At 38.0% G+C, this 9,811-nt stretch overlaps 1 protein-coding gene across 1 annotated transcript in view; it reads right to left on the bottom strand.

The window, feature by feature from the left end:
- LOC110761676 (ATPase 10, plasma membrane-type) overlaps positions 1–6,109 on the bottom strand; it is a 6,792-nt gene extending 683 nt beyond the window's left edge. The window contains exons 1-21 of the mRNA XM_088250161.1: positions 5,884–6,109; positions 5,224–5,306; positions 5,023–5,142; positions 4,788–4,886; positions 4,557–4,694; positions 4,331–4,469; positions 4,017–4,192; positions 3,706–3,912; positions 3,384–3,503; positions 3,130–3,249; positions 2,926–3,048; positions 2,606–2,710; positions 2,280–2,424; positions 1,979–2,146; positions 1,539–1,777; positions 1,274–1,306; positions 1,106–1,187; positions 858–1,018; positions 562–735; positions 261–443; positions 6–143 (exon numbers count right to left, since the gene is read on the bottom strand). Of these exons, the coding sequence (XP_088106287.1) occupies positions 6–143; positions 261–443; positions 562–735; positions 858–1,018; positions 1,106–1,187; positions 1,274–1,306; positions 1,539–1,777; positions 1,979–2,146; positions 2,280–2,424; positions 2,606–2,710; positions 2,926–3,048; positions 3,130–3,249; positions 3,384–3,503; positions 3,706–3,912; positions 4,017–4,192; positions 4,331–4,469; positions 4,557–4,694; positions 4,788–4,886; positions 5,023–5,142; positions 5,224–5,289 (2,736 nt within the window). The 5' untranslated portion in view covers positions 5,290–5,306; positions 5,884–6,109. The remainder of the gene's footprint in view (positions 1–5; positions 144–260; positions 444–561; positions 736–857; positions 1,019–1,105; positions 1,188–1,273; positions 1,307–1,538; positions 1,778–1,978; positions 2,147–2,279; positions 2,425–2,605; positions 2,711–2,925; positions 3,049–3,129; positions 3,250–3,383; positions 3,504–3,705; positions 3,913–4,016; positions 4,193–4,330; positions 4,470–4,556; positions 4,695–4,787; positions 4,887–5,022; positions 5,143–5,223; positions 5,307–5,883) is intronic.
- Positions 6,110–9,811: the final 3,702 nt, after the last annotated feature.

Below are 9,811 nucleotides of genomic sequence, written 5' to 3'. Positions count from 1 at the left end.
CTGGCCTGTTCTGCGATCAAAGAAGATCGCTTGCCAGTCTTATTGATCTCCATGTCTGCCAACCCTTGTAAACTTCTCTGAGAAAGTACCCACTTAGCTGCCCTATCTTCCTTCCCATAATCTTTCTTAGAAGTGAAAGCCGTCTGTTGAAGATAAAAAGTACATAAAAATCAGAAGTTGTCATTTCAAGCCAAGGCTTGTTCCTCGTAGAAACAAGTGATAGCAGCAAATTTTAATGAAACTTATAACATTGCACAAACCTTCCTATCAAACAATAGATTCCAGGCATCTCCAGTCAAGGCGTAGCGAATTGCAAATTTGATGATATCCAGGGGAATGTAGAAAATCAAACTGTACAACCATATGACACCAGCCCATCCCCATCCAATGCCACTGATATAAGCAAAGCTGATGCTTGCATAGACAGCAATTAAAGTAGCCACCTAAACAACAGACAAATTTTTTTTTTTCATAAATGAAAATCTAATTCAGCTTTGGTTTTGTTACCTTGAAAATCGAGTTTAATGCATATATTTAAGATTTGGTTTGCATAAGTCATACCAGTTGAGCCAGCACAAATGCGCACATCAAGAGAGTTCCAGGCCTTTCAAGAAATGACCATCCCTGGCTTCTTGTAACAAATATGAGAGCCTGGCTAATGATGCTAACTTGCAGATATACAGCAGATGAAATTTCCTCACTGTTGCTGGATAAATCTCTTACATGGAAGGTGGTCTGCAGCCATATAAAATCAATAAGCACTGTAGAAGTAAACCAAGCAATTGTATCTTCTGCTGTTCATGTTGCAGAGGGTCTCAGAAAACAAAGTCAAGAAGCAACATTTCTGTGTTTCATACCTCAAAGAAGTCGGTGTCGACTACAACCCAGTAAAATAATACAGTTACCAAAGCAAGATATGTGCCAATGACAATGCCAGTTGCAAATATCTCTTTAAGCTTCCAACTGTCTGGCTTTGGAGAGGGCTTTACACGATCCTGGGAAATCGTCATGATGGTTCCTGAATTTAAAATAATGCACAGTCATGTACTCCTTTTCGATAACCAAGAAGAAGAAATAGTAAAGCTAGAGCTAGTTGAAATATTACCATCATTGAGTATTGCTATAATCAGAACCATGAAAGGTGGGAAGTCATATTCCCATATCAAAGCAAGAAGAACGAAACCAAGCTGCAACACGATTGAGTTTAACATTATGAAAAGTTGAAACCTAGTAATATTACTTGAATATGGAGATGATAAGAATATAAGCTTACCACTATCCTTATGGTTATAGAGACAGCATATATCTGTGTATGCAAGTAGGCTAGTCAGTTTTACCATCAAACCAATGTAGAAACGTAGAATAAAATTACAAATAAAAACAAAAAATGCAAGTAAAAATCCTATCTAGTAGAAATTGAAGAATTTCTGGTTAAAAGGCAAAGTAAGCACTGCTTTATGATTTTACTGCTCTCTACCTGGTATTCTACTGATACAAATGTACCATTATTTGAATGCAGGGAAAAGATTACTACTCACTGTATAATTCTTCATTCTTTGGAATATAGCTCTACTGGTCAGGACAGCACTGACAATCACACTTAAGCCAGGCTCAGTTAAGACTATGTCAGAAGCACTTCTTGCAGCATCTGTGGCATCTGCCACTGCTATACCAATGTCTGCTTTCTTTAAAGCAGGTGCATCGTTAACACCATCTCCGGTCATTCCAACCACATGCTTCTTTTCTTGTAAAATTTTTACGATTTCGTACTTGTGTTCTGAAAGTGAAAGCAGTGATAAGGTAGGTGAGTGATCCAGAGATGGAAATATGTATGAAACAAATATGTGCTACAAATGTTACATGCACACACACCCCACCAAACAGTAACCTGTCTTTCATATTTTCAAGTCTCTAAAGAATTAGGGAGCCTTAGGGAGAGAATTTACTTATTTCGTGAAACAGGTGTTCGATTATTTACCAGGGAAGACTCCAGCAAAGCCATCAGCCTTCTCAATCAACTCATCCACCGGAAGAGCTTCGTGTTCTTCTTTGTCACGGTCACGGCCCAACAATGAAGAGGAAGGGTACATGTTTGTTCCCATCCCAAGTCGTCGCCCTGTCTCCTTTGCAATTGCCAACTGATCACCTAATGTGAGAACAAGCATTTAAGAATCAGTGTCTATCTTTGACATTTATGCTAAACGATTTACAGTTTTAATCAAGAAACAAAGATGATATTCACATTTTTTATGTAAGGCCAAGATGATACATGTATGTACCTGTAATCATCTTCACACAGACTCCAAGGTTAAGTGCTCTTCGAATAGTCTCAGCACTATCATGCCTTGGAGGATCAAACAAGGGCAACAACCCACAAAATGTCCAAGGACCTCCAGGGCTTTCTTTAGTTTTTTCTGGAACTTCCTGGCAGTACCATAACATGGGAGTTGAAGTATGTCAGAAATTTCATCTGGTGCTGAAAAACTGTTGTTACCTAAATTTTGGATTTCCATCTTCTAACTGATAATTTAAACTCTTCCTTTTTTTAAGTTCATTACAACTCTCACACCAGCACTAAAAGGATTAGAGCATAGCTATGGCATACCTGATAAGCAACTCCAAGAGACCGCAATCCCCTTTCAGCAAATTTGTCAATAATGTTATGCACTCTTCCAGCAATCTCATCTTTCTCGGGGCATAGATCTAGAATCTGATTTCAGGATGAGAATGGAAAAGAAAAAACAAAAGAAAAATAATTCAGGTTTTGGCATTGCAACAACAAAAGAATTTCTTCTCATACACCATTGGTTCTCATAAGTGATCAGCTATTGCTTCTAAAATGTAAACTTAATTGTGTTGTTTACTACTTTTCTGTTTGCAGGGGATCAAAGAATTAAGGTACTTGTCCTCTGAATACATCAGTACCTGTTCCGGAGCTCCTTTGCTGGCCCGATACCAGTTACCATCAGCATCAATGTATGTAATTGCAGTACGCTTGTCCACTGGATTGAAAGGTAGAAAATGCACTTCTGTGATGTTTGCTCTTGCCTATAGATCAAAGGATATTTTTATGCATAAGTAACCATCACAGAATAGAAAACAAACAAAACAGCAGGATTGTATCCCTACCTCCTTCGGATCAGCAAGCATATTGACGATGGCTGCATCAATAGCATCCTGATTCTCCAGTCTTGCTGCTCTGGCTGCAAACAAGATAACCGCATCCTTGTCTATATCTTTGTTGAAAACCTGCAAAGATGCATATGTTTTATGTTATTCAGCCAAACCATATGGCCAAAACATGATATATCAAGGACACTTAATATTAACTTTTGCCTCCATGGTTTGAAATTAAGAAATTCTCATGGAGTCAGCTTTCATACCTCGACTAGATTTCGATCAACAGTGAGGCGATTAAGGGTGAGAGTTCCAGTTTTGTCACTGCAGAGGACATCCATTCCCGCCATTTCTTCAATTGCTGTCATCCTTTTTGTAATGGCACCCTGAATTAAAGAAAAATCAAAGGTATGCAAACATTGTCAGTCTGAATATGTGGGATTGATGCTATATTGTTTGCAGAACAAAGCACAAAATTGGAGGCTTTTTCTTCCACTGAATATCCAAAGTACCCCTTTTAATATGTGGGAGCATAAATATTTTTTGACTTCCAAAATGTTATGTGACTTAAACTATAAAGAGATGCACCTGTTGAGAGAGTCTATGAGAACCAATTGCAAGTGTCACAGATAACACTGTTGGCATAGCAATCGGTATTCCTCCAATTAAGAGAACAAGAAGGTTGTTGATCCCATCCCTGTAAGAGCGGTGCTGTATGGGGAACATGACAATGATTTCAAGAATCATTCCCACAGCTATAGAGCAAATGCAGAAGTTCCCAATCGCGGTAAGGACCTGCAGAAAACCGCGTCACTGATGTCACCTCATGATTTCAAACTTATGAACTATGTCACTGTGAGAATTTAACATCAGGAGGAGCATGTTAGGCGCTCAATTACCTGCTGGAAATGTCCAACAACCTCTGTGGAGTCAACTAAATGTGCTGCTTTTCCGAAAAAGGAGTGAACCCCAGTTGCTATCACTACAGCTTCAATCTCTCCATGCTTACATGTTGAACCAGAAAACACTTCATCTCCTGTCCTCTTGGTGACAGGTAGAGACTCTCCTGTAAGAGCTGACTGCAGGAACAAATTCCACAAAACATTACTTCATTCTGTGGATCATATCACTAAGCCAACAAACAGGTCACCCGGAGAAAGTGACAGCTATATAATTGCTGATAGTTAGACAACAAAGTTGGCTTTTCAAGCACTTGCCTGGTCAATTTTTAAAGGGTCTCCTTCAAGTAGGCGAGCATCAGCTGGAACGATATCCCCAAGCTTTATGCTGATTATATCTCCTGGTACCAAAATAGCTGCATCTTGCTCTTGCCAGCGCCCATCTCTGAGAACCTGCAAGAAAGAAATGTGAGCTAATCTGCTATTATGGGCATAAAGGTGACATTCTCTGTGCCAAATGCATCAACCAAAGGGGCATACCCTTGTCTTCGGAGCTAAACGAGCCATAAGAGCCGATGCAGCATTCCCTGCATTGTTCTCCTCTATGAAACTAATTGTTGAATTGATTATTAACAGGATAATAATCCCCACAAAGTCCTGCCAGTCAGGACCCTCGCCCTGAAATATCATTTCATCACAGAATAAAGTTATAAACCAGAATTTACATTGCCCTGAAATGGAAATGAATACTTAGTGTAAGACTCTACTTACTCCACCATTAGCAAGGACAAGTGCCATAATTGCTGCAGCTTCCATAACCCATGACAAGGGGTTCCACATGAAACTAAGAAACTTCAAAAATTTGTTCTCCTGCATTGAAATTAATGAGGGGGCTTTTAATAGCAATTACTCTGTCAATCTAGCTTTAAGCTGATATTGAGTATTCTACTTGCCTTAAAACAATAAAACTGAACTTATAAACATATTTAGGAACTGTGGTGCTTACCGTCTTCTCTTCAAGCTTGTTAAAGCCAAAAATCTTCAATCTGGCTTCAGCATCTTCGGATGAAAGTCCTTGCGGTGATGTCCTCAGTTGTTCGAAAACTTCTTCCAATGGTAAGCGTTCCTGTTATATTTGAAGTGTCTTAAAATGCTATTGTAGGGAATGAATTCCAAAATGTGGTTGTCGTAATGCAACTAAACCTACCAAATCGACACCTTCTCTATTGAAATTCTCGGGATCCAACAGTGGTTTATCTAGATCTTCAGCCATGATTCAAGCTTCAAATCCTGTGATTAAGAGAATCAAATGTGCATTGCAACATTAGGCAGGCATCAGTGCCACAAGTAAGTAGGCAGAACTGACAGCATGATTTGGAAAGAGAAAATCAGCAAACATAGTGTCCTTGATTTTTTGAATTATGGTGAAGGATAGGCCTTAGGGTCAAATCTCACCGAGAAAAAAAAGGAAAAGCAATCACTGCATTCCCTAAAGGTATGCATCAGAATCAGAACCAATTCAAACTAGTCTTAATCTTAACATTAGTAATAGAATAAAAGAAAGCTCAATGTCTTTGTTTTGTCTAAAATTCCCTGAGATCAATGCCATTTGAGTAGATCATTATGTCAACAGTTTGAGCACAGAACTGAATCTATATTCAACTTCTGCATCACCTCCACAAACTTACAAGAATTCCACATTAACTTCATTGCATAACAATTGGCTCTAATTAAGACCAAACATTACCAATAAGAACTAATCCTATCTGCCCAAATCATCAATTAGCATCATGCACACAACCAACATAAAGAATCAAATATATAAATGCAACCCAGAATAGAATTTGAACTTGAGAATTGCACTTACTGAAGATTGAATCAAACTTGGAAGTTTGGGAAGTGCCCTAGAACTTGGGAGAGTTGGGATGGGAAGCAGAAGAAGGATGAGATTTAGCTCTCCTCCTCTGGTATTGGTGAAGACTGCAGAGGAGTGAACAAGTAGTAGGATGTATAAAGAGTGATTAGTGTTCCCACACGTATCTAATTGATTTGGTAGCTGACCGTTGGTTGAGCGAAAAGCGGATGATGATCTGCTATTTGCATCTTGTCTTAATTTGGGTCTTGCCATTTTATACGTATTCTTGTCCTTCTCGATTGAATATTGATTGGGATTTGGTTGACGAAACAAAGGAGAGTGTGTGTGTGTGTGTGTGAGAAAGAGAGAGAGAGAGAGAGAGTGAGGAAACTCAAGAACTGGGTAGGAAGAGCCGTTGGCTTTAACTACCTTTCAAAAGCTTACCCTTCCAACCTAACGGTCTCTCCCTCCAAATTCTCAAGCTTAAAAAAAGAAATGTGGAAAAAAAAAACACAAATACTTTGTTGGGTCTTTAGCAGCCACCGGTAACGTGCTTACCAGTTACAACTTGCAACATATGTGGCCTGCATGAATTAGGCTCGCGCGAGATAGCGACATGACATAGCAAATACTAGATCCGCCAGAAAAATTTGTTTTTGTCAAACAATGGATTGAGCAACGTGTTGTTTGAAGTTCGAGTAAATAATATATAATAAATGTTTTTAACCACTCAAACTCAAGTCGAGTTATAAATTCTTGCAAATAAGTTTTGATATTAAGTTTTTTATTAAAATTAGATAGTTAAGCGGCCTTTGATTTTATTTGTACAGTAATTTTCTCACACACCCTGTCAAGGAAGGGGAAATTCAAACTTGAGACCACCAGTATGCAAATTAAATCCATGTTTATCGGGCTAAACCCCGTTGGTTTTTACTGCAATTTTGAAACAACTATTCACTATAATATTATTGGATGGGCAAAACTGGACGGTTAGACACCAGCCCCCTCCATTCTGCAAAAGGAAATATACTTTTGAAGGCCCTGCATAAACTTTCCAACCTTGCTTAGCTATCATTAATTCCTAAAATAAGAAACCCACCCCCATACGGGAAAGGATGACAGTTGGGAGGACTTTTTCCTCACCTACCATCTCTCATCTTGATGACACTTAGTATTGATTTTTTGTCTAAACTCTAAAGTAATCAATTATTGCATTAGGGTTATGCATGACCATTTGACCACCTGTATTATTAGGTGTGTTCCAATTTGTGTTTGGACTCTTTCTTTCAGAGGACTTTTATTACGCCATTGAAGGAGGCTTTCGTGTTGTGTTGTTAGGTTCAAACACCATCCAATCTATCATCAATAAGCAAACACACTATTTCTCATTCTCATCTGTGTGTTTGCTGTCATTCATTTCCATTTATGTTATTTAATTTAGCCAGCAACAAATCTCACTACATATTGTTTTTAGCCAATAATTAATGTATTCTATAACTATGCTGCATATGCATAATATTGTTTTGTTCCAGCTGAAAATGAGCATTTAAAAATTGCATGTGACCATTTCATCTTCACCTGAAAAAATAAATAAAAACAAGAGTGTTATAAGTACGTGACCAGATTCACTTTCTCTACCATACACAAAAATTTATCCTTTTCTTATTCTCCTCTTTACTAACTTAAGAAAAGAAAAAAAAAAAAAGAAATAGTAACATGTGGTTATTCAGGATTTTATGTAATAACATAGATTCATATTAAATATGCACATGCCCTCCCCTCGAATGAAGATGACACGAATTGTCTATAAAACTACTGCAAATTTGCAAGATGATTAGTAGTTCTTTTTACGTACATCTAATCATGATCATTTATTACGTTGAATGAAATATGAAAAAATCTATGGCAAAAACTCCGGACACATTTTTAACCCTTGCGTCTTAGAGCAAGTCCAGCGCAGGAGCCCTGCCTGGGCAAAAGGCCCCCTGCCAGCCCATTTCTCCCTCCAGCGCAGCAAATCCAGCCCGGGCAAGTGCTGGGGCCCACCGAACCGAGCAAGCCCACGAGCAGATCCTGCCTGGGCTGCAGCTCGAAGGCGCTGATGTCAACGAGTGAAAAAAAATCCAAAAAAAATACCAAATTGGGGTGGATTCTTTTTTTAAAAAAATACCAATTTTTTTTTATATTTTGTTGCATAATATTTTTTTTTTTTTGGCCCTTGCCCTAAGCCTTTTGGGGTAGAGCCAAAAAAAGGCAAGGCTGCCACTATTCACGTGAATCGTGGCAGCCCTTGCCTTGCCTTTGCCCTACCTTAGCCTTTTGGGGTGGATATGCTCTTAAGAGGTTTGTTTTTCCTTACTAGGGTATAGATTGTGATCTAATCAACAAGGATCATGTTGGACTCCAACCCAAAAAAAAAAAGGTGAGAATTCAACAGAAAACCAAACCCATTGGTCCTTAGCAATTAGCGGGAAGAAGTCTTACATTGGGTTAATGGGCTTAGCTGATAGGACTACGGGATCTACAATGTATCTATTTTTGGGCTTAGCATATTGGGCACATCGATCCTACGAACCAGGTTTGCTATCAAATCCTTCGTTGAAATTGAGCTCTATTAAGGCGAATTCTGTCACTTATTGTTTTTTGCATTTTCAACAATGATGCTTATCTTACTTCTGTTTTACAAATGACAGAAGAGATTTGCAAATTAAGAGAGTCATCCACATCCAAACTATTAGTTAGTGTGAGACTCTATTTAACCAATGAGATTCATATTTAAAAACAGTTGATAATCACTCACGTGCACGTAAACGATTAACAGTAGCATTTAGGGTATCATAATACATACATTTTAGATTGTCCGTAGCATTTCTTACGATAAAATTATCATACATTTTAGATTGTCCAACCATCTACTCTAGTAGGAACAAATCTTGCCTATTAAGACATCCTCCTTGTACCAAATACAAGGTGCTACAAATCAGGTCAATGATTATTTTGTTTGAGGAGTACACAACTTTGTACTAGTAGAATACGAAAAACCAATCTCATTAACAACGTTGCTTAAGTAACAAATCTAATTAGTTAATCATACTATTTTTGTCTTGGTACAAGATTAAGTTAACAGGCTGGGGATGATGGCTACTTGTAATATACTCTACTACTTTAAGATGTACATTGCATGAGGATATAATATTTTCCATGGCATTTTCCCCTTCACAAGTTAAGAAGGCATGTTCCTCGAAGGAACAATCAAACCCTCTTTGGATCTTCTTCATGTTCCATCGAATTTGGTACTCAAGCTATCAGTAAAAGAGCAAGCACTATTCAGTCCCCCCTCCATCTTTACGGGAACTCTATAAAATCGAAGTTCGATTTTCTAAAAATTTATGAACCAACTTGAAGCCCTTTAGATTTGATTCGAAGGAAGTCAGATTATGAAACCAATCACATGGTTCCTTCCCTAGTTTTGAAACTAACCCTTCGAGCCAAATATAATGGGCCGGGTTTGGTTTGGTCTCGCTAAAAGTATGACATGTTATGTTGATGGTCGATTTTGATTTGGTCTAGTTAAACGTATGGCATGTGATGTTGATCAGATCATATGAATGTTGCAAATTCAAACATTGCTTACTTAACTAACAGTCTATATGACAATAAAGAATTACTCTATATACACATCGTTTTGAACCATTAAAAAGAAATTTAGACTTAAATCATGCTAATTAGCATCATATATTTACTAGATCATTGAACAGCCTTACATATCTATTGAGATTGGGGTTGTCTGCATTGGCCAGCTAACCCCAATGTGATATTTGGAGAGAATATGGATCCGGACACCAAATCTGAAATTCACCTAAGGTAAGATTTGCCACTTCAAGTGAATTAAATGATTGTAAAATATTCAATTCAAAAATTAGTTGACCCCTTATTTAAT

This window comes from Prunus avium, chromosome 3, assembly GCF_965620075.1.
Source record: "Prunus avium chromosome 3, drPruAviu1.hap1.1, whole genome shotgun sequence".
Taxonomy (NCBI): Eukaryota; Viridiplantae; Streptophyta; class Magnoliopsida; order Rosales; family Rosaceae; genus Prunus; species Prunus avium.
Note: the sequence above shows the minus strand (reverse complement) of the source record. Positions and strands in the feature narration are given on the sequence as shown.